We start from the raw sequence: 27,658 nt of genomic DNA, 5'->3' as shown, positions 1-27,658 counted from the left end.
GTCTTAGGGTTATGACAGCAATTGGGAATGTCCAGAATTGCTGTCACTGTGAGGTCACATGATGTCATGCTTTATGACTGCACTTCTCAGCGATGGCAATCCTAGTACCAATTGCTGTCATAACCCGAGGACGACCTGTAACATTTAACACTGAGATATATTTTATTAAAGGTGGATAAATGAAAAGAGAACTACAAAAGAATAAAAAAGGGACATACTAACTCATTTAGAGTATCTTGAAACTGGAAAAGATTATCATCATCATTACCTCAGAGATGAGGGCCCATACAAGCCTCCGTGCCAACATCACTGTGATGAATGCGGCCAGGTGATAATCAATGAGGTGAAAATTCTAAAGGAGAAAAGAAGAGGGTATTCACCAGTGTGAAGGAGAGGCCAGAAAAGCAGGAGATGCTGAGCTGATATAGTAGAAGCATGGAAGTTCCTATAGGGAAGAATCAGGAATCACTGTGAATAACTGCCAGTCAGCCAGAGAAGCAGGGAAGAGAAAGTCATGTTAAGCATGTTCAGATGCAAAGAAAGCATTAGACTTACAAATACCACACAGAAAGGAAAACACAGAAATGGGCATTCTATATTTACATGTATACTTCCACTCTTAAGAAAAAGCAAAATAGCTAGCACAGACAAAAATGTCCCCATAAGGATACCAGTCTCATATAACTGTGTGAGAAGGGGCTCATTCCCCCCTCCCAATCTCTAGATGCTATAGTGAACTTGCCCACGATAAAAAGTAAAAAATCGCAGAGTCATTAAACTGCTACAATCTGATGAACTCATTCCTATTGCAGGAAAACTTGGGACAGGCACGTGAAGAAAGAGGTTTGTTGAAGGCAGAGTGAACTGCCTTTACTTTTTTGATAAGCATAGAAGTTGACAGATCTAGAAGAAAAAAAACTTAAAAATTGCATGGTTGTATGCCAGAAAAGGAACGTTGTCCATGGGGTCGCGATGGGTCGGACACGACTTCGCAGCTAACAACAACGTGTCAGAAAAGCTTCAGTGTTGCTCCAAAGCTGTGCAGCACATCATCTTTGCTTGTTTATTGTTTCTGCTTTTAGAAAGTGTTTCAAACACATCATTTCACATTTCATCTTTTATTATCATAAAAACATTTTATTATACTATTGTTTCAAATGTTATGGTGTAAATAATTCTGTATGCATTTAAGGGTAGGGATTCAAGGGTAACTTTACCTTTAGCAAAAAAAGTTTAAAAAATGATTAATAAATGATTGTTCCAGAATTATCTGCCCCATACCTGTTATTATCCAAAGTCTGTTTGAGGAAGAAAAGGTTTTTACAAATTCTTAACAAATCAACATATCTCTTGTAGATGCCTCTCCTAGAAATTAACACAATCCCTCCCCTGGTGAATGAATCAGGAAGCCTCTGGAATTAACAAATTGCTCAACGTTTTACATGATGATTTCACTATTTCAGTTTTGGTCACCCTCTGCTCTAAGCCGGATTCTTGAAAAAGAAAACAGTTTTGCCGGAAGAAAACTTGGAATACATTCAACTTTATATACCTGGCAACCATTCAGCACCTGCCATCTCATTCAAAAGCAGAAATATAAGGTTGTTTCTTTTAGAATGCAAAATTAGGGCATGAATATATACATATTTCTCTTGAGTCAATAGAGGTTCCTTTTCCAGAGGATCATAAAATTATGATGTATTTCTGCATTAGTAATGAGATCTCTAATACTGTATTTAAAAATGAAGAGTCATGAAATTTTAGAGGTATATTAGATTTCTATGCAGCATTTCAATGCACCATGGGCAGTTAGAAAAAAAATGGATATAACACTATGCAAAAATTTAGACACTCCATAGTCCAGGGGTAGGCAACCTTGGCTGTTTGATGACTCGTGGACTTCAACTGCCAGAATTCCTGACCCAGCATGGCTCAGCTTGGAAATCTCTCCCTTTTCCCTCAGTGTGGCTGGCTCAGGAATTCTAGGAGTTGAAGTCCATGAGTCATAAAAGAGCTAAGGTTGCCTACCCCTGCCATAGTCAAACTGTATGTTTCAATAAACACTTAACTAAACAAAACCAACAAAACCATTACGTGATATATTTATCTGCATATCTGAATGGACATTATTTTTGTGTACACAGTTTGAATAACTTGTACATATGTTCACAAACTCTTTAAAAATAATAGTTTTCAGAAATTTTCTAGTCAATACTTCGTGATACCTCCTTTATAGAAATACATTTTTCAAAGGTTTCCTATAGTCAGTTAAGAGCATTTTTCAAACTTCCTTTTCCTGTTTTCCAGTGAGCAGTCTGAAGATTCGGAATGCCGAACTCTTCGGCTGGAATTTCTTTTTGTTGGGGACCCTAAGGGGCCAGAACCCACCCTGAAGGGGTGGAATGAAGGAAGGAAATCCCAGGGACTTAGGAGAGATGGCGGTCTCTCTGAACGGTCTAGGAGAAGCCTCCCAGAAACCAACAGAAGAAAAGGCTGGCTAACTGCATGTTCAGCCATAGTTGGAGACAAAGGAAGTCATAAGCTTTTAACTTAAGCAGATTAAAAACAGCATGCTTGAATCTGGGTAAGAATATTGATTTTCTCTATCCTACCTATTTTCCTGAAAAAGAAAGTCCCAAAATAAGAGATCTCCGGGGGGAAAAAGGAGGGGGATCTTTCTCCTTTTGGTTACTGGAAGCGGTGAAACTTACCCTTTAGAGAGAGAAAAAAAGACTAGAAAGACCTGAAAAATGAGCAAACGCTGATACCAACTTGTGGGTGAGGATTTTTTTTCTCTGACCCTCAAAGTTCTTAGAAAATGCAGCTGTGTAAACAAAGTGAGAGTAACAAAACTGAAGCAATTAATACTTTAGAAAAGGAAACATAAGCAGCAACAATTTCAAGACAATGATTTTAAACTACAAAGAAATGCAGAACAACCTTGAGAGTATGAATCAAATTATTTCCAACTTAATTTCACTCAAAGAAATCTTCCAGGAAAATACAGTAGAGATGACTGAACATAATTCTGAGGATAGAAAATTAAAGATGGAACCGTATAAAATAAAAAATCATGATTTAATTCAAATGGGAAATATTTCAACACGTCCAAGCAACTTTGAAGGTAAGAAAAAGAATGAGAAAAAACTCTTTATAGGGAAACAAATGATACAGCAAAACATACTGATTAAGAAAGGCAATGGCCAGAGAAAAAAGACTAAAATGGAAATCAAGAAAATAGATGATGGGACTTATCAGAGAGAATACTTAAAAAAAAAACATTTGTTTGAATACGTGGTGGCTCAGTGGGTTAGGACACTGAGCTTGTCGATCAGAAGGTCGGCAGTTTGGTGGATCAAATCCCGAGTGCCGCGTAACAGAGTGAGCGCCTGTTACTCGTCCCAGCTTCTGCCCACCTAGCAGTTCGAAAGCACGTAAAAATGCAAGTAGAAAAATAGGGACCACTCCGGTGGGAAGGTAACAGCGTTCCGTGCGCCTTTGGCGTCTAGTCATGCCGGCCACATGACCACGGAGACGTCCTCGGACAAGCGCTGGCTCTTCGGCTTTGAAACGGAGATGAGCACCGGCCCCTAGAGTTGGAAACGACTAGCACGCATGTGTGGGAGAACCTTTACCTTTACTTTTAAAGAAATGGAAAAACTTTGAAATATATAACTCTTAGAGGGATGAATTTTTTTCCTCTTTTTTTCTTAACTAATATTTTTTTTCTTTCTGTAAAAAAAGTTGAAATGATTTAAACAAAGCAAATGTTTTAGTTATTTAAATGTGATGATAAGAAAAGCATAAAAATGTGTTTTGAATGAGAGTTAAAGGAGATGATTAGATCTACCGAATGGAATGCTTAAAGTTTAAATAGACTAAATACATTCCTAGCTATGGTAAAAAATAATAAGAAATTGAGGGAATAAATATATATTAAATTAGAAGGGATACATATTTTAAGTTGTATGTTATTTTTTATATCTCAGTGCTTTTGTCTTTTTTTCTTTTTTCTCTTTTTTCTCTCTCCTTTTTTGTCTCTTCTTTTCTCTTTCTACTTTTTTTACTTAAGAAATATAAAATTATGAGAGGGCTTATATGGAAAAAAACAGAATTAAATCCACCAATGTAAATGTAGTTAACTGTTGAAAACATTGTCACAAAGTCAGCAATAAGCTGACTTTGTAATAATGCCGCTTGGGAGGGGTGTGAAAGCCCTAATAAGCAGGCATATACATAGAATGAAGGCTACTGCTAAGCTTGTAAGCCGCCCTGAGTCTTCGGAGAAGGGCGGGATATAAATGGAATTAAAATAAATAAAAATAAATAAATATTTAGAATTTGGGGGAGAAATAAGCTGAAATCAGCACGGTAACAGGATTTATGATAAGGCAACAAAATGACAAATAGGATTATTGAAACTATATACTTAATTGTTGTTAATTTAAAAAATGAGAATTGTCTTAATCTAATGTTTTGCAAAGAAAGATACTTTGGGGAAAGGGGAAATCAAATGAAATTAATTGTTAAAGATTGTCTTATAAATGTTACCCAGGCAACATACTGTTTACAAATTACTGAATGATTTATGTTATGTTAAAAAATACCAATAAAATATATACAAAAAAAGAGCATTTTTCACTCTTCACTGTAGAGTTCTTCTTTCTCAGAAAAACTCTTTGTTTCTTGCCGACACTGAATGTTTGAAATCCCCCATGTTCAAGTCTATGGACTTCTCTCTTTTTTCCTGTAAATACTTTATGATATGTTTTAGATTATTGTCTTGCTGAAATATCCAACTTATTTTCAGCTTCAATCTCTGATTCTAAGCTATTAGCTTTTAGGATGTGATGATATCCTTCTTCCTGCACAGTATTTCTTATGACACTGACTACCATACAGCCCTAAATTCCCATCTTCATGCATAAAACTAGGCAAGGGGTTCATTTTTTCCAAATCCTTCACCCTGTTTTTTCCAAATACATTTCTCCAAATATATCAATTTCTGTTTCACCTCTACCAAGTACTTTATTCTAAAACCTTTCAAGTTAATCAAGGGTTATTTTTCCAGACAATGTTTGTGATGATGTTAGAGAAAAGATTGTCTTCTCACCACTGTGTTGGTGATCAATGCTTAGAATCCTTTTTAATACCCTTCCTCTGCTTTCTGAAAGTTATTTTCATTTTCAAATGGCCAGTTGCCTAGAGAATACCATCATGATCATGGTATCTCTCCTGCCATTAAATATACTATCAGCTGAAAGCAAGCAAAACCATCACAACCTGAGAGGTTAGAAGTTATATGTTTACATAACAGCTCTGATTCTTTAGCAAAAGAGACAATATGGAACAATAAAAAGGCTAGGTGATTTCTAGAAAAGTCAAAAGTGTGCTGACTGGACTTATCAGCTCATAAAAATATGTATTCTAGAAGCAGAGATCACAGAGAACTTCCAAAAAATTTGTTCTGCAGATCTTCTCACCTTTCCAGTTCATAAAATGTGACTAGAGAAGGAAAGTATAGTGATACTGTAGAGAGCATCTGGATTAAAATAAGTAGAAAAATGTCTAGTGACAAATTACTCTGACACTCATAGCAATAATCCACCCCAACAAATATCCTAGAGAACAGAAATGCCAATTAGAAGAAATGAAAATATCTCCAAGGAACTCCACATGTCTGCACTGCCTTCCTGTCTGCAGCAGTGATGCTTACAGATCAGACTGTAATGCAATATGACAGGATGCTCTCGATCGTCCCTCTATAGAAAGTGGGAAGGATAGGGGAAGGAAAATGTAGTTTTCTCATGCAATGCAGAAAATACAGGCGCTGCTGTGTCCGCTTCACTGGTATCTCGCTGTTGAGCGATCAAGCCAGCCTAGCTGCACACCCAGAAATTTGATGCTGCTGACCATCTCTATAGGTGAATCATTAATACACAGAGGAGTGTGACTATGCCTGCCTTTTTGGAAATCGACAATTGTCTCTTTAGTTTTTCCAACATTTAAAATACAGGGAGTGCAGAATTATTAGGCAAGTTGTATTTTTGAGGATTAATTTTATTATTGAACAACAACCATGTTCTCAATGAACCCAAAAAACTCATTAATATCAAAGCTGAATATTTTTGGAAGTAGTTTTTAGTTTGTTTTTAGTTATAGCTATTTTAGGGGGATATCTGTGTGTGCAGGTGACTATTACTGTGCATAATTATTAGGCAACTTAACAAAAAACAAATATATACCCATTTCAATTATTTATTTTTACCAGTGAAACCAATATAACATCTCAACATTCACAAATATACATTTCTGACATTCAAAAACATAACAAAAACAAATCAGTGACCAATATAGCCACCTTTCTTTGCAAGGACACTCAAAAGCCTGCCATCCATGGATTCTGCCAGTGTTTTGATCTGTTCACCATCAACATTGCGTGCAGCAGCAACCACAGCCTCCCAGACACTGTTCAGAGAGGTGTACTGTTTTCCCTCCTTGTAAATCTCACATTTGATAATGGACCACAGGTTCTCAATGGGGTTCAGATCAGGTGAACAAGGAGGCCATGTCATTAGATTTCCTTCTTTTATACCCTTTCTTGCCAGCCACGCTGTGGAGTACTTGGACGCGTGTGATGGAGCATTGTCCTGCATGAAAATCATGTTTTTCTTGAAGGATGCAGACTTCTTCCTGTACCACTGCTTGAAGAAGGTGTCTTCCAGAAACTGGCAGTAGGACTGGGAGTTGAGCTTGACTCCATCCTCAACCCGAAAAGGCCCCACAAGCTCATCTTTGATGATACCAGCCCAAACCAGTACTCCACCTCCAACTTGCTGGCGTCTGAGTCGGACTGGAGCTCTCTGCCCTTTACCAATCCAGCCACGGGCCCATCCATCTGGCCCATCAAGACTCACTCTCATTTCATCAGTCCATAAAACCTTAGAAAAATCAGTCTTGAGATATTTCTTGGCCCAGTCTTGACGTTTCAGCTTGTGTGTCTTGTTCAGTGGTGGTCGTCTTTCAGCCTTTCTTACCTTGGCCATGTCTCTGAGTATTGCACACCTTGTGCTTTTGGGCACTCCAGTGATGTTGCAGCTCTGAAATATGGCCAAACTGGTGGCAAGTGGCATCTTGGCAGCTGCACGCTTGACTTTTCTCAGTTCATGGGCAGTTATTTTGCGCCTTGGTTTCTCCACACGCTTCTTGCGACCCTGTTGACTATTTTGAATGAAACGCTTGATTGTTCGATGATCACGCTTCAGAAGCTTTGCAATTTTAAGAGTGCTGCATCCCTCTGCAAGATATCTCACTATTTTTGACTTTTCTGAGCCTGTCAAGTCCTTCTTTTGACCCATTTTGCCAAAGGAAAGGAAGTTGCCTAATAATTATGCACACCTGATACAGGGTGTTGATGTCATTAGACCACACCCCTTCTCATTACAGAGATGCACATCACCTAATATGCTTAATTGGTAGTAGGCTTTCGAGCCTATACAGCTTGGAGTAAGACAACATGCATAAAGAGGATGATGTGGTCAAAATACTCATTTGCCTAATAATTCTGCACTCCCTGTATATGTACTGAAAGAAAACTTTAAAGTAGTTTTGTATTTATAAAATGAGTTTGTAAATGTATATATTTTTTCCTTTTATGTAATGTTGAATAATTCCAAAGTTTATAAAATACTATTGATCAAATTTGAAAACGAGAAGAAAAAGTTTTACTCCTTGAGGATAATTATATATGATATTTGAATAATTTTTAAAGTTTGTAAAATGTCAAAGCTAAAAAAAGCTTCTTCCTTCGGGGTTAGAAAAAAAATTGAAATAATATAAGGAATTCTTCTAAAATAAATTATGATAAAGATTAATGAGTAAACAGAAGCATATATTATTCCCCACAGCAAGGAGAAGCAGAGATGGACAAATTGATTTGTCAGAACCCACTCCAATCCACATCTTAGGAAAGAAAAACTCTTGGAGACAAGATTGTCCAAGCAGGAACTTTTACTAAGACATAGGTGACAGAGGATATAATAGACAGGATCTGAAAACTTTCTCACAAATCAATATTTTTAAAGTGTCCCCGAGCAAAACCCCACCCCTGTCTATTTGGTCAGTCCCGGATCAGTCAAGTCTCGGGTGTCAAACCCCTCATGGGAAAGGGAGAACCATCAGAACATTTGCCAACACAATTACTTCCTCCCCTTCACATTACATCTGGAGATACAAGCCAGAATTCCCACCACCACATTTCTTGTTTGCTCGTTAATCAGAGAGGGAGAGGATTCCTTTCATCGACAAGAGCCAGAATTCTCCCCACCCCCTTTCTTAGTTGTTCGAAGTTCAGAGGGAGAGAGTTCCTTTCATCGGTCTTTTTGTGATGGCCAACAGGCAGGCTGAATAAACAAAAAATTACATCTAAGGGAAAGAGAAGGGGCAATGAACTCCCTTGTCTTCTCTTTCCTCCTTGGGAATGGCAGAGTCCAGGAAGGGTGTGTGTGTGAGATTTGGGTTTGCACAGAGAGGGAGTTAGAAATGAAATATACGGTAAATGGATTCTGACATGATTCTTTTATCCAAAGAAGAGAATATAGTTAACTTTGTTTCCATTTGGAAATTGCTTCCGAATTTTGAGCTTGCAATGAAAAAATATGAAACCTTGATTTTGTTTTTGCTAATTAGATAGGTTTGCTGTTATAGAAATGGCTGCCAACCTAGCAGTTCGAAAGCAGGTAAAAAAAATGCAAGTAGAAAAATAGGGACCACTACGGTGGGAAGGTAACAGCGTTCCGTGCGCCTTTGGCGTCTAGTCATGCCGGCCACATGACCACGGAGACGTCCTCAGACAAGCGCTGGCTCTTCGGCTTTGAAACGGAGATGAGCACCGGCCCCTAGAGTCGGAAACGACTAGCACGCATGTGCGGGGGAACCTTTACCTTTACCTAGTATATACTACTGTGTAAAAGTAAAAAGGTGAGGTTATAATGTTGTTATCTTCTACTATTGGAAGTCGGTCCCTTTTTCTTTACACCATGTTTTTTTTCTTTTTCCCTCCCCCTCCTCCTAGTTTATTACTTTTTTGAATTTCTCTTTGTATTTTAAATTTTGATAAATAAAAATGTGAGATTAAAAAGTACGAGACAAATTCTAATCACTTCACAAAATCCTGTGTGTGTGTTTGTGTGTACATAATATATACACAATCACATTTAGCATTCTGTGTTTTTTCCATATACATACAGTTAGCATTTTGTGAAGTGATTAGATTTGAATTTGTCTCATTGTACAACTTTTAAAGTGGTAAAGTGGTTTAAAAGTGGAAGAGAATGAACAAGCTATTAGCTCAAGTGAGATATAGTATACTCAAAATACCGTATAAATTTTACAACCATGCTGTCCAAAATATGAAATTCCTTCAAATACTTCAGGCATGTCAAACTCAAGACGTCATGTGACGTATCGGAACTTTTTCCCATTGCCGAAAATGGGATGGGCGTGGTTTCTGTTTGACAGCCCTGAAATACTTCCTTCTGTAAGATTCTGAATTATACTGATGTCAAGATACAGAAAGTAGAGAAGTTCGTTGTTCCAAGTGCCAATCCTCATCATTTATTCAATTCAGTTCAACAGATTCAAATACATTCCTGTACCACGTACACTTAATAGAAAGGATATGGCATACTTTAACATGAAGAAACTTTCAAGAAAGAAATACTTCCTGGTCTGCTATGTCAACAATTTGTTTAATGTGACAGTGAAGACAAAGAAGCAACTGCAACTGTAAAAGTTGCCCAAATCTTTTAAAAGCAACAAATATTCCTTATTTATTATGACTTAAATATGTATGAACCAATAAACTAAGCTAAAATAGAAACAAAATCAAATATAGTTACATTATTATAAACTAAATTTGGAAGCAAAATCAAAGTTTTCCCATTAGGACAAATTAGTATGTGTGTCTGTGTGTACGCGTATGTGAGCACAAGATATAGACTCTGTATTCTGCTTTTTTGCCCAGTGAAGAAATAAAAGCAGTAGGGAGAAACTGATATGCATTAGGAAGAAAGAAAAATGTTCACTCTCTCTGCCTAACAGACAGGTGTCTTTAATGAGCTTCTTTCACAGTTACAGTGTTGAGTAAATTGCAGCAAGACGGTTGGGCCTTTGCTAAATCATGTCAGTAATTACAGGCAAATTTAAGAAACAATTATTGCATCAAAATGATACTATGCTTGATTACCTCATCCACCATATTCATAATATAAACAAAACCAAATTACTTAATTTGCTTTCTAAAGAATACACTTTCTCCAGATCACTGAATAGCTAAAATGACAAGCAGACAGAATCCATTGATAGCAGCAGCAACAAGGTGGCCTCAGTGAGGAAGAGAGCTACCAGATTTCCAGCTGGTTTCCTGGAAGATGGGTGGCTGAGACAGAAAAAACTTGGTGGGTTCAGAATTAATCTTAAAACCTTATTTTGAGGGCTGCTGGTCAGCTGTGAGGGAAGAAAACACAAGGAGACACAAGGCCTGGCATGCAACAAGAAGCCTTTAAGATGGAGACTGTCAGCTCTATAAGACAGATTCCACAAAAGACTAAAAACTACTTTTATTTAAACTGGCTATAGTAACGTAATGATGCAAGTCTGTGTTCTTCCTTCATTATCATGTGAATTAGGGGATGTTCTTCTGTGAAATGCTTTTGCAAACCTTCTTTACCCTTTCAACTTAAGCCAGGCTTAATTCATGCTTGCTTTGGCAATAGATCTCATTTATCTCTACCAAGTTAAGTCTTTTACTCTTTACAGGGACTGAAATGGATGCTCAACTGCAACAGGTAGTGTTTTAGATACCCGACTGTTGGTCCAGAATGATCAGCTGGACTGTGTTATGTGGTTTCCAGCCAGAACTGTTGGTCTGCAGGAAGAACTGGAATGGGTTGAAGATTTTTCTGGTATTATACATAATATCGATAGTGTCAGTTTCTTTTCTAGCCAGAACATAGCTAAATTGTATTTGCATTTAAAATCCATTTGTTCAATCAATATCCTGTTTTCCCCGCTTTTTTAAAATATTAATTTCCCATCAATGTTCAAAATATCTCTATTGCTTATAATTTGTTCATAATAAATTATATTTGGGTAACCAAAAACTTCCCGTCTCATAACAAAGTATAATATTCCAGTTACAAATCCTATCCTTCTAATTAGAATACTTTTATTTCTAAGTTATCTATTTTCTTAACCATATTCCAACATCTGTTTAATAGTATAATATCCCATCTAATAGGTCAAAACCACTATTTTCTTCAGTCTTACTCTAGCTTTCTTCCTTTGCCAAATTACTTTCCAAGTCAAGCATTTGAATCAAGTAATTCTCCCTCTGTTTTTGTATATATTGTTTGGAATGAGGAAGAGAATTTGATTGAAGTATTTTTGGAAGAATGCTTAACCCATTTATATTCATTAAACAGCCTTCGTCCTTCTACTTCAGTTTTTCTTTTCTTGTTGGTCAATAATGAGCATTTCTCCTAACAGCTTTATCATCCATTCAATCAGCTCTTCTTCTTTATCCTCAAATGTATTCTGACATCTTAACAAGTAACATATCTTTTCCATTTCCGGTGTTATCACTGCATCTTCTATTTTTTTTTCATTTGTCTGTATCTGTCTGTTAATTCCTTCCTTTAGGTCCTCCATCTTTAGATCCATTTCTTCTAATTTTCCTTCTGTTTTCGGGGTTACTAGTTCCTTCTTTGTAGTCATTGTCTGGATTTGTAAGTTTAGGTTAGAAAATTGTTCTTTTATCTCATTTGCATTATTTTTAGTCTCATCATGAAATAAAACAATTGTCTCTTGGATTGATTTCAACACAGAAAAAAATTCTTCGATTCATAACATTTTCTTGCTGGTATATCAAGCTGGGGGCTCTGGAGACAAGTGTTAAAAATGGTTTTTTACCATTTGTGGCTAAGTATGAAACACCCATTTTGTTTTTGTATGTAGGCTTTATAGTCCAATAGTGTCCCCAACACAGATAAGCAGCTCAAGAGTTTTTTTCCCCCCTTTTCCCAGCTGCAGTCTGTAAAAGTGAAAGTGTCCAGGAACAACAGAGTTTTATCTGAGTCTGGGCTTCAAGCCAAGTTTCCTTTAAGCATAATAAATTGTAGTGCAATGATTCACCACTAGATGTCATTGACAACATCTACCAGCTTTCCAAATCCAAGCCTATTTTACAGACTTTCAAATATATTTTCTAAAACAAAGTCTCAAAGATACTTTTAGTCCCCAAATTTCAAAGCTATATATCTGTATCAATTCCAAATTGATCTTGTAGTTTTCTCTATTTTCCCCCAAAACAATTAATTCGCTGCTTTTCTTTTCCTGAGGGAGCAGAGCAAAAACTTCCCTCTCTCATTGCAGAGGATTCTTTGCTTTGGGCATTTTTTTCCAGGATAGTAGTATTAAGGTCATAAAAAGAGGATAAAGTCTCACCCAGTTCTATCCACATTGCTCAAAAATTGCTAGTTGCTGCTTATCTTCGCTTGTCAGCAGCTTCTGACTGGCCACATGAATGTAGTCAGTCTTTCCCCTGCTGGTTTGGAGGGCTTCCTCAGATCCAGCGGAAGGGCTGCTGCGCCTCCGTGATCAATGAGAGCCTCTTCCTTCTTCAGCGCCCCTCTGGGGCGATTTTTGACACTTTTTAGGATCCCATATGGGGTGAAATTGAACGTGGAAGATGGAGCCCCATCTTTATGCATCCGTCACACCACAATGCATAACTGGAAGTCCAGTTAATAATGATCTTAATGATTTGTTTCAAGACTGTATGTTATTATTTAAATTAATTAATAAATTGGTTTACATCTATTTTTATACAACAGGGAATCCTCAAGCTGCGACCACAATTGAGCCCAAAATTTCTGTTGCTAAGTGAGATATTTGTTAAATGAGTTTTGCCCCATTTTATAACTTTTCTTGGCACAGTTGTTAAATAAATCACAGCACTTGCTAAGTTAGTAACATGGTTGTTAAGTGAATCTGGTTTCCCCATTGATTTTGCTTGTCAGGTCACAAAAGGTGATTACATGACCCTGGGACACTGCAATTTCATAAATATGAGTCAGCTGCCAAGCATCAGAATTTTGATCACCTGACCATGGGGATGCTGCAACAGTTGTAAGTGTGAAAAACAGTCATATATCAATGACATTGTAACTTTGAACAGTCACTAAATAAACAGTTGTAATTTGAGGACTAACTGTACTCTAAAATTCATTATTCTGTGTCTTACATTCTAAAAAGAGATAGAACAGTTTTTGAATTAACTGAAAGAGTACTATCATGCCTTTCATTGTCTTTTCTTCTAAAGATTAGAAATGTCCAAATGCTTTAATCTTATTAAATGAGATTAAAGACTTAGCTTTCAGTCTTTCTGCTCTGAACCCTGCTGTTTGAGTCCTTCCTTGAGGTGCGATGCTCAAACTTGTACATAGGTCTTGATGTGGGGCAGGACTAAATCAGATAAAGGGACACCAATACATAGAGTGATACAGAAATTGTGCTTAAAAGAACTCAGGCTGCGAAAGAAAAGGGATGATTTCAAACATTACTTAACCAAGAGCAGTGGATGTCTCAGTGCTAGCCTTACCCTTGCTTCTTCAGTTTCTAAGATTCTGTATTCCAAAACACTATTTATTGACATTAAACTTAATTAATGGAACTTTATGTGAATCTTACTTCCCTGATCATATTCTGCTGTCAAGAGATGATAATATTCTCTGCTGACACAACCTGAAAGTGTATTTGCCTTCTATAAACTATACTGCACTTGCTGACTAATAAGAAATCAATATTATTCCAGGATATTTTTTACAAATACATTACCAAGACATACATACTCTCCAGATATCCCAACATTTGATTCCGTAAGGGAAGAACTTTGGATTTCTCTTTCTTTATTTACTTTATGAATTTTAACCAATTTCTCTATTTCTAACAAAATCATTTTGAATTTTATTTCTACTTTTTAAGGTATTAACTCTCTTACCCAATTTCTTGTAATACGCATATCTGAGGGAACAATCCAAAACACTGAATATCAAGACATTTTTCCTATGTTGGTAGGGAGGTATTTTTCAGATCAAAATGAATTCAATTCTACAAAGTATCAGGGATAGTCTACAGATTGCAACCTTTCTTTTTATATCATATGTTGATATCCTAACATTAAATGCCACATTTATCATAACTCTCCCAGAGTGGAATATAAGAAAAAGATTGTGTGTTTCAAGAGAAAGAACCAACAACCTATAAATGCTGTCTGCAAAACTGAGATACAAGGTTCTTGCAATTCCTTCTTTTTTCTATCATATAATTATTGACAATATTGATTAGTGCTTCATGATATACATATATTAATTAATTAACTACAAGATACTCATTAATCCTGGGATGGGTAAGCAAAGATGAACTCACCAGTGATGTACAGGAGGCAGGGTGGTTATATGGATACCACCAGACGGTCTTGTAAATATTAATATATTGAATGAAAAGAGACACCAGCAAGTAGATGAAAAAGAGGAATTCAAATAGAAGGTTTCCATCCACAGGGAGCTCTGGGATTCGGCAGTGTCTCACTGGCTCAGGAGTAATCAGGGCAGTGATAGGAGGAGCAGAAAGACTGAGAGTACTACCATTCCTGAAATCAAAAATAATTGTTACCACTGGTTGAACAACGGTACTTAGGATCTAGATGTTAGATTGTTTATTAGTTTGATAACATAGATTTGCAACAGAGAAAGAAAGGGAGAGAAAAAAAGAAAGAGGGAGAGAGAGACAAGGAAAAAAAAGAGGGAGGGAAATAGAGGGAGAGAGAGAAAGGGAGAAAGAGAGGGAAAGAAAAATAGAGAGAGAAGGAGAAAGAAAGGGAGGGAAATGGAGAGAGAGAAAGAGGGAGAAATAGAGGGAAAGAAAAAAATAGAGAGAGGGAGAGGAAGAGAAAGGGAGAGAGAGAAAGAGGGAGAGAGAGGAGAGAGAAAGAAGGGGAGAGAGAAAGAGAAGGAGAGAGAGAAATTAAATTAGTAACATGATTGTTAAGTGAATCTGGTTTCCCCACTAACTTTGCTTGTCAGAAGGTTGCAAAAGGCGATCACATGACCCTGGAACAATGTGACCATCATAAATATGAATCGATTGCCAAGCATCTGAATGTAAATCACATGACCCTGGGGATGCTGCAAAGGTCATAAGTGTGAAAAATGGTCATAAGTCACTTTTCCAGTGCCGTTGTAACTTTGAACAGTCACTAAGTGAATCGTAAGTCGAGGACTACCTGTACTTTATCATTTTTTTTCCTTTTCGGGGGGGGGGGTCAAGTTTTTGACACCTTGCTGGGCGACTGGTGGTACTCGGACATTGCCTTGTCCTAAAAGTGGTACAATGGATGAAGAGGTTAAAAAGCCCTGTTTTAGTATACCGGTACTATTTGGTTCAGAATATTTTTTTCTTGTTTTCCTGCTCTAAAATCTGTGTCTTATGGTCAGGTGCGTCTTATGGTCTGAAAAATACGGTAAGTTTTCCATTATACAATGCATTAACTGGAGATTTAGGAATTCCATTTTTTCCTAGTAACAATAGTTACTAGGTTTCAGATGCTTAGTTTAGGTTTAGGTTTCAGATGCTTCTATTGCATCAGTCCGAAGATGCTTCAGCTGAATATAAAGGCATTTGGCAATTGCAGGCAGTCCAATTTATTTTTTGCAAAACTTCAAATGTTTTAAAAAACTGATTAACCAACTATGAAAGTTATATAAATTTTCTTCCCTCCCCAAAACAGAAATAATTTGAAAAACTAAACTGTTCACTTACATTACTGCCTGACTATTGGAGCCTTCAATCCCTTCAAAAAAAATGCAAGTTAAACCCCAGACATCAAGGTTGTCCTGCTCTGGTGATACTGAGATGAATAAGGTATCAAAACAAAACGCTGAACACAGGGCAAAAGCCTCCCTTAAAAATCAAGGTCATGGAAAATTATCAATGGCTGGTATTCTTTTGGACGTAATAATATCCAATGATAAGAGGGAATAAATAGATTTAGAAGCACAATGTTAGACTTAGACTTTACCTATTTCTCAGACCTGTTCCGTTGCCACAGTTCCCACCAACTAATGTCTGAAGAGAAGGCAAAGCTGAACGGCTTAGTTGCTGCCGGCTGGGTCCCCTCCTTCCACCGGGCATGACCAGGAAGCAATCCACCTCTTCCACCTCTGGCAGTTTTTGCCCTGATACTTATGTAACAACGTGAAAAATTTCCCAAAACTACAAATGAGAAGGAAGCAAATTATGCCACAGAACCTTCTAAAACAAAGGAAAGTGCAGCAGCTGCTCAAGAACTTCTGAAAGGTTTTTATTGAAAGATGATTAAGTAAAAATGAATTATGTTTATCAACTGAGATTAGGAGTGGGTGGTAATCAGTCTATGCATTTGAATATGATCCTATATCATATATACTTTCCATAGACAAAAGCAATAATTAAAAGTAAATATACTTTTAGAAAAGTTCATAAAGGAACAATTTTAAAAAGATGTTGCATGAGTTTTTTTTAAGTATTATGCTTTAATATTAATTTGTTAAAAACAATACAACAAAATTTCACTGAACTATTAGGACAGTGGTTTCAGATTATAAAATTTATAATTTGGAACACAGGTTTAAACATTTTTCAAATTGAAAGTTTGCAAATCTAAAGTTGCATTATTTAATACAATAGAAAATTTCTGTATTATAAGAGATTTTTTACAGACTTTAAACTGAAAATTTAGAGTTGAAAGCAAGCATTATCATATTATAATCAAAGCATATTTTGGAAATGCACATTGATCTTAAGATTTGCATTCATACAGCTTACTAGTTTGTACAAGTCATACGATTAGTACATGAGTGAAAAATTGCATTAAACAACAAAAACAATTGCAAGCTAAACTTAAATAACAAATTGGAACAGATGACTTTGGGTACGATGGCAGATAGAAAAATGAAAAGAACACTACCAAGATCCTTTTTCAAATTGGCCAAAGAACTAAACATCCAGGACATATGGAGAGAAAGGAATCGTGAGGCTAGACAGTATACGTAGTATTCTAATCGACACAGCTCGTGGTCTAGGATTGAGATGGTGTGGATGTCAAGGGAAATTAACTCTGAAGTCGAAGACATGTGTATAGAGACAAGGACCTGGGCACACCACAACCCTGTGAAATTTAGCTGGAAAGGGTCCAAAAAAACATCTAGATGGACTATACAAAGATCAATATTGAAAGAGGATGACTTCAGATTAAAGATGGAGAGAGAATTGGACTTCTTTTTTAAAGAAAATAAAGCTGAAGACACCTCTGTCCAAAATTATTGGGACACAGCTAAGACAATTATGAGAGGAGTAGCTACAGCATATATGGCGAAAAAGAATAAAGAGAAAAAACAACAACAGAAAATGTTAGAAGGGGAATACAAAAGATTAGAAACAATACTCCAACATGAACCACAAAAAAGAATGTAAAACAACAAATGGACTTAATTAAACATAACACCTTAGAAAAAGAAAAATTAGCACAACAGATAAGATGTATAAAACAGAACTTTTTCAAAAATGCAAACAAACCTGGTCGATGGCTTGCACACAAATTGAAAAAACAAAAGGAGAAAAGTTGGATTAGTAAATTATGAGATGACAAAGGGAGAATACACTATCAAGAAGAGGAGAAAAAAATTATAGCCCAGGAATTTTATGAGAAATTATATAAGGAAGATAGCCAGGAAAATGAGGAAAAAGCGGAGGAATGTTTCAAAAAAAGCAACACTACCAAAAGTTACAGAGGAAATTAAAAATATGTTGAATGAAGAAATTAGGATGTATGAGGTGATTTCTATCCTCCTGATAGAAATTTATAAGGAACAACAAAACATTTTAGGACAACCTTTATTGGATGTGTTTAACGCGGTCCTGGATGAAGCAAAAACCCCAAAGTCATGGTCAGAGGCGAATACTGTCCTGATCCCAAAAGATAACACTGCCCATACATCAATCCAAAATTATAGACCAATATCTTTACTTAACTCTGATTACAAGATATTTACAACAATTATAGCTGAGGAATTTTTTAAATGATTTTATACATGTGGACCAGAATGGATTTCTAGCCAAAAGACAAACTAAGCACATTAGGATAATACTGGACACGCTAGAACACGGGTTGGCAACCCGCGGCTTCGGAGCCGCATGCAGCTCTTTAAGCCGTCTCCTGCGGCTCCCAGTCCTCCTCTGCCATTCTGGAAAAAAGTGGGAGTAAAAAAGTCCCATTGAGAGAATGGGGTGGCGGAGGTTTGGGGAGCTGTGCATGGAGCTCTCCAAACCTCCACCACCCCGTTTGGAGAGCTGCTGCCTTCGTCCATGTTTGACGAAGGCAGCAGCGTCCAAACAGGACGGTGGAGGTTTGGAGAGTGGTGTTGTGATTCAGGGTCAGCCTGTGGGTCCGGCAGCCGGGTCGGATGACTCGGATGACTCAGAAGAGGGGGAGGAGGAGGGTGTTGAAGACGAACTTGCTGATGATGGCTTGGAGGCTTCGCAGAGCCCTCAGCCAGGCCCCTCTTCTCAGCTGCGTGAGCCCGACAGTGCAGATGAAGAGGACCCACAGCTGGCCCTGTTCAAGGACGCCCGACGCAGGAGGCAGACCAGTAGAAGCAAGCAGAGAAAGGCTGTGGGACTCCTCGGAAGGAGGCACAGGGAGGCCACGCCCTGAACTCTAATAAAGGGAGTGTTTGGGGAAGGGCTGGTTGCTGAAAGCAACCGCTCCGTTTGAGGATCAAAGTTCCGGTTTCTTGTTTCATGTTTTGTTGCTTGTTTGTAAAATAAATCTTGGCAGACGTTTTCCAGCCTCAGACGCTCTCCAGCCACTTCCGTTTGTACAGGGGTTGCCTTTCTGCAAGGCCGGTAGTAGGCTGGTACAGAACAGTTTGCTTTCAGCCTCCCACCCCTTACTATTATGAAGCAGCTTCGTGCCGAGAATGCTCAGCTCACTCAGCAACTCACTTTGCTGGCAGCTCAGGTGGCTCAACTGCAAGCACAGGTTCATGCTGCACCCCCACCCAGGAGAAAATGCCAGGTAGCAATGCCGGACAAATTTACAGGTATACCTGAACTGTTTCCTGCTTTCCTGGGACAATGCCAGCTCTTTATCAGCGTGAGAGCGGCTGATTTCCCCACTGACCGGGATAAGGTGGGGTTTGTGTTAAGCCTTCTTTCGGGGGATGCAGCTCGTTGGGGCACGCCTCTGCTGGCTCAACCTAGCCCATTGTTGGACAACTTTGTGGGGTTTTGTGACCATATGCGTCTAATGTACGAGGACCCAATTAAGACGCAGACTGCCACCCGACGCCTGAAAGCTCTGAGGCAGGGTCAACGCCCCCTACAGGCCTATATCTGCGACTTCCGGCTGCTTAGCCAGGATTCTGCCTGGAATGAGGATGCCTTTCAGGATGGATTGTTGGAGGAGATGTTGGATGAGCTGGCCCGTGTGGACATTCCCTCAGACCTGAATGGGCTGATCCATCTTTGCCTGCGGATCGATGCCCGGTTGCAGCAGCGAAAGAGTCGCCGTGCCACCCCACAGACCCCTGCCGCCCCTGTTGTGCGTGAGCCTCCAGTCCAAAGGGAGGAGCCAATGGAGCTGGGTGCCGCCAGGTCTCGTCTTACGGTGACGGAAATGAACAGACGACGATCGGGGGGGTTGTGTTTTTACTGTGGGGACCTTGGACATTTGGCTGCTTTTTGCCCAAAGAAGCGTCAGCGGGTATCAGTGACCAAGCCTGCCCCGAGAAAGTCCCCTACTTTGCTGTCGGGAAACGCCCCGAGCCCGATCTAGACGGTGTGATAGATCGGGCGTCCCACAACAATAACAACACCGAGCGACGCCGTTCCGATGGTGCCTGTGAACCTCCACGGCATTTGATTTTGGAGGCACGTCTGATCCTTCCTGGCAAGCCAGAGGGGATTCCAGTCCATGCCTTAATTGACTCTGGGGCTACCACAAACTTTATGGACTCAGCCTTTGTGGCCAAATGGGCTGTTCCCCAGTGTCCGGTGGATCCACCCATGTTAGTGGAGACTATCGATGGTCGAGTGCTCCTGTCCGGGCCTATTACGGCCGCCACGCAACCAGTATGTATGGCCATCAGTTCCCATGTGGAGGCCATCCAGTTCTACATCACTTCGGATCTGCACTTCCCTGTGGTCTTGGGACTGGCGTGGCTCCGGGCGCATGACCCACAGATCTATTGGTCACAGAACTTGGTCACTGTTCTGAACCAGCCCTCTTCTCGCACCCCTAATCAAAAGAAGAGTCTGGAAAGCGTCCAAGACCAAAAGGCTTCTGCCAAGTTTTAATTACACTGTTACAAGAATACAAGAGCTTGACTTCTCAAACGGAAAAGTTGCTTTCAGCAACCAGCCCCTCCCCAAACACTTCTTTTATAGAGAGCTCAGGGCGTGGTCTCCCTGTGCCTCCTCCCGAGGAGTCCCATAGCCTTTCTTTGTTTGTCCCTGCTCGTCTGCCTCCTGCGTCGGGCGTCCTTGAACAGGGCCAGCTGTGGGTCATCATCCTCCGCACTCTCGGGCTCACACAGCTGAGAAGAGGTTCCCGGCTGAGGACTCTGCAAAGTCTCCAAATCATCATCAGCCGGTTCGTTTCCCTCCTCCCCCACATCTGAGTCCTCCGATACATCGGACCCGGCTGTCGGACCCACAGGCTGGCCCTGAGTCACAACAGTCACCTTCCCAAGCTTGCAGTGCGTGGACCACTCCCGCCATATCTGTGCCGGTCAGGTGGAGGGTTCCCCAGGGGTTTCCTTGCCTCCCGAACTGTCCGACTTTGCTGATGTGTTCAGCGAGTCAGAGGCGGATCAATTACCCCCGCACAGGCCCTATGACTGCTCCATTGACTTAGTCCCTGATGCGCCTCTCCCAGTGGGGCGTTTGTACTCCATGTCAGAGCCCGAGTTGGCTGCATTGCGGGACTTCCTGGAGAAGAATTTGGCTCGCGGTTTCATCCGGCCCTCGTCCTCGCCAGTGTCTGCACCCGTGCTCTTCGTCAAAAAGAAGTCGGGCGAATTACGGCTTTGCTGCGACTACCGGAAACTCAACGCCATCACGGTGCGCAACCGTTACCCGCTGCCCCTCATCCCCGAGCTCTTGGACCGACTCCGGGAGGCTAAGATCTTCACGAAACTGGACCTGCGTGGAGCTTATAACCTCGTCAGAGTTCGGCCGGGGGATGAGTGGAAGACGGCGTTTGGTACTCGCTATGGACATTTCGAGTACACGGTGATGCCGTTTGGCCTGACTAACGCCCCTGCTGTGTTTCAGCATTTTATGAACGACATCTTCCGGGATTTGTTGGACCAGTTTGTCGTGATCTACCTGGACGACATCCTGATCTACTCCCCGTCGCGTGAAGTGCATCATCAGCATCTCCGTCAGGTCCTGCAGCGCCTCCGAGAAAATCGGCTGTTTGCCAAGTTGGAGAAGTGCCAGTTCTACCAGGTGACCATCAATTTCTTGGGTCACCGCATTTCTCCTGAGGGCATCGCCATGGAGCCGAGTAAGGTGGAGTCGTTGCAGAGTTGGCAACCCCCGCGTCGCGTGAAGGATGTTCAGCGACTTCTTGGATTTGCCAACTACTACCGAACATTCATCCCTGGCTTTGCTGCCTTGACAGCCCCCCTCACCCGGCTCCTGCAGAAGAAGACTCGGTTCCAGTGGAACGCACCCGAACAACAGGCGTTCCAGGCTTTGAAGGAAGCCTTCATGAAGGAGCCCATCTTGAAGCATCCTGACCCGCAACGGCCGTTTGTCGTGGAGGCGGACGCCTCCGACATTGCCATTGGGGCAGTGTTACTCCAGGCAACGACACCCAGCGGTACCCTTTTCCCTTGCGCGTATCACTCTCGGAAATTGAACCCCTCGGAGCGCAACTATACCATCTGGGAGAAGGAGCTGCTGGCCATCAAGGCGGCGTTTGAGGCTTGGAGACATCATCTGGAGTGGGCGCGGCATCAAATCGAGGTCCGGACGGACCATAAAAATCTGGAAAGCCTGCAGACCGCTCGGAATTTGAACCAACGCCAGATCCGGTGGTCTCTTTTCTTTGCGAGGTTTGACTTCCGGGTTCGGTACATACCAAGCGGGCACAATCAGAGAGCGGATGCTCTGTCCAGGAAGCCCGAATATACCCGAGTGGAAGACAAGCTTCTGCCCAGGACAGTGATCCCCGTCGAGTATTTTGCTGCGGTGCGGGAGCCGGTTGATATACGGGCTCGGATCCGGGAGGCGCAGCAGCAGGAGGCGTGGGTGGCTCAGCGGAAGGAGGAGGTGGGGCCAGATTCTCCTTGGACGGTCACGGATGGACTCTTGTATTATCGTGACCGGCTCTATGTTCCGGGAGGGCCACTCAGGGGTCTCGTCCTCAGCCAGTGTCATCATAACCCGGCAGCGGGGCATTTTGGCCTGTTCAAGACTCTGAACCTGGTCTCCCGTACCTTCTGGTGGCCCCGAGTCCGACACGACGTCCAGTCTTATGTCACCTCCTGCATCCCATGCAGGCAGGCCAAGTCAGCGACAGGGGCCCCGCCTGGATTACTGCAGCCTTTGCCAACACCCAAGAGACCCTGGGGGGCTGTGTCCATGGACTTTCTGACGGATTTACCCCCATCCTCCGGCTTCACGACAGTGTTTGTGGTGGTGGACATGCTGACCAAGATGGCGCACTTCATCCCCTGTCGCGGCTTACCGTCAGCTCGCGCCACTAGTCGTATGTTTATCCAACAGGTGTTTCGGCTGCACGGCCTCCCCGATAGAGTCGTCTCCGATAGGGGGGCCCAGTTTACAGCCCGCTTCTGGCAGGAGTTGATGCGTGCGTTGGACATCAAGGTTTGCCTCTCGTCCGCGCATCATCCTCAAACTGACGGGGGTACCGAGAAGGTCATCGGTATCCTGGAACAGTATCTGCGCTGCTACGTCAACCTGCAGCAGGACAATTGGGTGGACTATCTGGCCATAGCCGAGTTTGCCTTTAACAACTCGTAGCACACCTCCACGCAGATGACACCGTTCTTGGCCAATGTGGGTTATCACCCCCGGTTTTTCCCCCTTTCTCCCGTGGACTCACCGGAGCCGGCAGCGAACGACTTCATGGCAGAGTTACAGGCGATCCATCGATTGGTGCGACGGCAGTTGGAGAAGGCCAAGGCCGATTACAAAAGGTTTGCTGATCGGTCAAGACGGGATACGCCTCCACTATCGGTGGGGGATCGGGTCTGGCTGTCCACCAGGAACTTACCGTCCACACGGCCGGCGAGGAAGTTAGACCACCGATATTTAGGACCGTTCCCAGTCGAGGCTGTCATCAATCCGGTCGCCTACCGCTTAACTCTGCCACGTTCCCTGCGCGTGCACCCCGTCTTCCACCAGTCTCTGTTGGTCCCCGAACAACCGGCTTGTCCACTCCGCCATGCGGAACCTCCCCCATCAGGACCTCGTGATGGAGGCAGCACCCCCGAGTACGAGGTCGCCAGCATCAGGGATTCCCGTTGGCTGAAAGGTCGTTTCCAGTACCTGATCGAGTGGAAAGGGTACGGGCCGGAGGACTTCACTTGGGAAGACGCGACCGCCGTTCATGCCCCTGCGTTGGTGACTGCTTTTCACGAACAATTCCCATCCCGACCGCATCCGGATCGGCAGCCCCGGGGGAAGGGGCCTGCGGTGCGGGATAGTGTTGTGATTCAGGGTCAGCCTGTGGGTCCGGCAGCCGGGTCGGATGACTCGGATGACTCAGACGAGGGGGAGGAGGAGGGTGTTGAAGACGAACTTGCTGATGATGGCTTGGAGGCTTCGCAGAGCCCTCAGCCAGGCCCCTCTTCTCAGCTGCGTGAGCCCGACAGTGCAGATGAAGAGGACCCACAGCTGGCCCTGTTCAAGGACGCCCGACGCAGGAGGCAGACCAGTAGAAGCAAGCAGAGAAAGGCTGTGGGACTCCTCGGAAGGAGGCACAGGGAGGCCACACCCTGAACTCTAATAAAGGGAGTGTTTGGGGAAGGGCTGGTTGCTGAAAGCAACCGCTCCGTTTGAGGATCAAAGTTCCGGTTTCTTGTTTCATGTTTTGTTGCTTGTTTGTATAATAAATCTTGGCAGACGTTTTCCAGCCTCAGACGCTCTCCAGCCACTTCCGTTTGTACAGGGGTTGCCTTTCTGCAAGGCCGGTAGTAGGCTGGTACAGAACAAGTGGCGGGTTGGAGAGCTGCGTGTGCAGCTCTCCAAACCTCCACCGCCCCATTTGAAGAGCTGCGCCCCATTTGGTGAGCTGCTGCCTTCGTCCATGTTTGACAAGGCAGCAGCTCTCCAAACGGGTGGCGGCGGTTTGGAGAGCTGCGTGTGCAGCTCCGCCACCACCTCTGCAAGCCTCTGCCGAGAGAATGGGGCGGTGGAGCGCTCCACCGAGAGAATGGGGCGGTGGAGGCTTGCCTCCCATTCTCTCAGCGGAGACTTCTTTCGGGGGATCCAGCCTCTGCTGCCCCCTTATCTCAGCTGCCCGAAAGAAGTCTCCGCCGAGACGAGAGAACGGGGCGGCAAACCACCGAGAGAATGGGGCGGTGGAGCGCTCCGCTGAGAGAATGGGGTGGCTTGCTGTTCTCACGGCGCGGCAGAGGCTGGATCCCCTGAAAGAACTCTCTGCTGAGAGAATGGGCGGCAAGCCTCCACTGCCATATTCTCTCAGCGGAGCGCTCCACCGCCCCATTCTCTCGTTTCGGCCTGGGCAGCTGAGAGAAGGGGGCGGCAGAGGCTGGATCCCCGAAAGAAGTCTCCACCGACAGAATGGGCAACAAGCCTCTACCACCCCATTCTCTCAGCGGAGCACTCCACCACCCCATTCTCTTGGCGGCTTGCCGCCCCATTCTCTCATCTTGGCAGAGCCAAGCTGAGAGAAGGGGGCGAAAGAGGCTGGATCCCCTAACGAGGATAATTAGAAATGAACTGCACATAAAAGGATTAGAAATTTAAAAAGAAATTTTTAAACTTCAAGCATTTGCAGACGATTTGGTCTTTACTATGGAGAATCCACAACAATCAGGACCAAAACTGTTGGAAGAATTAGATAAATATGGAGAAGCCGCTGGGCTGAAAATAAACAAGGGTAAAACTAAAATGATTGTTAAAAATATGACGAATAAACAGAAAGAAAACTTGGCTAGGACTATGGATATACAAATAGTTAAGAAGATAAAATATCTAGGAATTACTATTACGGCCAGATGCACTTCAATCAAAGAAGACAGTTATGACAAAATAGTGAAACAAATAAAAGAAGACCTGGAAAGATGGGGAAACTTGAGCCTTTCATTGTTAGGGAGAACTGCTGTCGTAAAAATGAATGTATTACCTAAAATCCTATTCCTCTTCCAAAATATTCCTATAAAACTTGATCAAAAAATTTTTGGGAACCTGAACAAATTGACATTAAATTTTATATGGCAAAGGAAAAAACCGAGGATTAAAATGAAACATATGCAGGATGTTAAAGAAAATGGGGTTTTTGGACTACCAGACTGGGAAACATATTATCATACAGCGGCGTTAACTTGGATTAGAGAATGGATAATTTTAAAGAATAAAAGATTATTAACTCTAGAAGGCCATGATCTGCAATTAGGCTGGCACGCATTCATATGGAATGAGAAACAAGGGCTATATCAACATTTTCAAAACCATTAGACAAGCGTTACATAAAATTTGGAATTAGAAAACAAAATTACATTAAAGTACCAGTCTGGTTGTCCACCCTTGAAGCGATAGTTTACCCAAATTTCTTTAATTTGGAAAACAGTACAACATACAAGGATATTACGAATGAAGTGGGAGAATTGAAATCTAGACAGGAACTAGAACAAGGGATAAAATTGGAATGGTAGGCTTACCTACAGATACAAACACGATATGGGAAAGATAAGAAAGAGTGGGGGATAAATATTCAAGAAACTGCATTGGATAAAATTTTATTGGGGCCAGATGAGAAACAAATAAGGAAACTGTATAGTTTGCTATTGAGGTATAAAATGTTTGAGGAACAAGTTAAAGACCCAATGCTGATATGGGCTAAAAATTTGGGACATGGCATAGATTTTGATATATGGCAAACTCTCTGGGACAGAAATAAAAAGATAACGCTGGCCTCAGCTTATAAAGAAAATTTATATAAAATGTTTTACAGGTGGCATTTCCCCCCAGCACGATTAGCCAAAATGTACAAGACAATATCCCCTAGCAGCTGTTGGAAGTGTTCCGAAGAATTAGGTACTTATTTTCATGTTTGGTGGTTCTGTAATAAGATGCAAAAGTATTAGCAAAGGATTCGGATATGGTTAGAAGAAATATCAGGACGGAGTGCAGATTATAGACCAGAATTTTTCCTACTAGGCATAACAACAGAGAAGCATACCAAAGAAGAGTTATATATAATGATACACATCATCACAGCAGCAAGAATGATGTTCGCCCAGAAATGGAAAAACAATGAAATACCGGACGAGAGTGAAGTGATAAATAAAATTTGGGCGTGCGCAGAAATGGACAAGTTAACTTTGGAAATTAAAAATAAAGATCAGTCAGATTACTACAAAATTTGGAATAAGTTTTACTTATGGTGGGAACAAAAAGGAAGGTCACAACAGAAACACACAGGATGCTGATTTCACAAATTACTAGAATAAGGTGGTTGATAAGATTGAATATTGTATAACTATATAAATGATATGTACATAAAGTATATATATGTATATAAAACACAAAAATGATGTAAGACAAGAAGGAATGTCAGACCGTTAACACCTTGTCCAAAGTTTTAAATAATAAAATTTGCAATAAAAATTAAAAAAGAAAAAGAAAAATGAGTATGTTTAAGATAGGATGGTAAATGGCAGAGTGCTCTTTTCCAAGCAATGGATGTTTCTCAACAGAAATAAAAATGGCTTTAAGTAAGAATATGCTTCTGTTCAGTTTGATCTGTAGACAAGAGATAGTGTATCAAGAGAAATAATTGAAAGCGGAATAAAGTAGGATGCACTACGACCAATACAAAAAGAAGTTGAGTTAATTGAGTTAATTGGTCGTGCAGAAAGAATGAATGAGGAATGAGCAAATATTTATGAATTTATTTTACAGTATTTATAACCTGTCTAAATTAATCTGGGCTGTGTACAATATCATCAAAAAGAAAACTAAACATAATGTCAATCAAAATATCAATCAAAAACAACAAATAATCACAAAAACCCAAACAAAACTTAAGATAGGTACTCACAGCCAGCCAAAAGTACACTGAAATAAAAAATTTAACATGTTTCCAGAATTGCAGCAAGGAAGGAGCTGCATATATTCTGGGAGAAAACATTTTACAAGGTGGAAGTTATGACAAAGGCCTGTTTTGTCAGCCACAACCTGCAGGCCTCATGAAGGCAGGGAACTTTTACTAGGCCCTCTCTTGATGAGCAGACTGGACAGACAGATTCAGTTCTGGAAAGGAGCCTCACTTATATCCTGG

The 27,658-nt window shown here is 41.4% G+C and overlaps 2 protein-coding genes across 12 annotated transcripts in view; one reads left to right on the top strand and one right to left on the bottom strand.

Moving 5' to 3' along the window:
• Positions 1–5,250, top strand: part of LOC310635483 (uncharacterized protein) — a 60,101-nt gene extending 54,851 nt beyond the window's left edge. For 2 of the 8 annotated variants that reach the window (XR_014491427.1, XM_083354467.1), the window contains one exon: positions 813–4,731. Coding sequence is in view for 1 of the 8 variants with exons in the window: in XM_083354467.1 (XP_083210593.1) it covers positions 813–835 (23 nt within the window). In the remaining 7 variants the exon portion in view is untranslated. Of the gene's footprint in view, positions 1–812 lie in introns of all 8 variants that reach the window. The other 6 variants (XR_014491424.1, XR_014491425.1, XR_014491430.1 and 3 more) reach the window with 6 other exon arrangements.
• TMEM39A (transmembrane protein 39A) overlaps positions 1–27,658 on the bottom strand; it is a 43,200-nt gene that overhangs the window by 6,437 nt on the left and 9,105 nt on the right. For all 4 annotated transcript variants that reach the window (XM_083354476.1, XM_083354475.1, XM_083354477.1 and 1 more), the window contains 3 exons: positions 16,139–16,332; positions 14,488–14,710; positions 269–352 (listed from right to left, as the gene is read on the bottom strand). In XM_083354476.1, the coding sequence (XP_083210602.1) occupies positions 269–352; positions 14,488–14,710; positions 16,139–16,251 (420 nt within the window). In that variant the 5' untranslated portion in view covers positions 16,252–16,332. The remainder of the gene's footprint in view (positions 1–268; positions 353–14,487; positions 14,711–16,138; positions 16,333–27,658) is intronic.

The sequence above is a fragment of the Vipera ursinii genome (genome assembly GCF_947247035.1).
Source record: "Vipera ursinii genome assembly, chromosome: 2".
Taxonomy (NCBI): domain Eukaryota; kingdom Metazoa; phylum Chordata; class Lepidosauria; order Squamata; family Viperidae; genus Vipera; species Vipera ursinii.
Note: the sequence above shows the minus strand (reverse complement) of the source record. Positions and strands in the feature narration are given on the sequence as shown.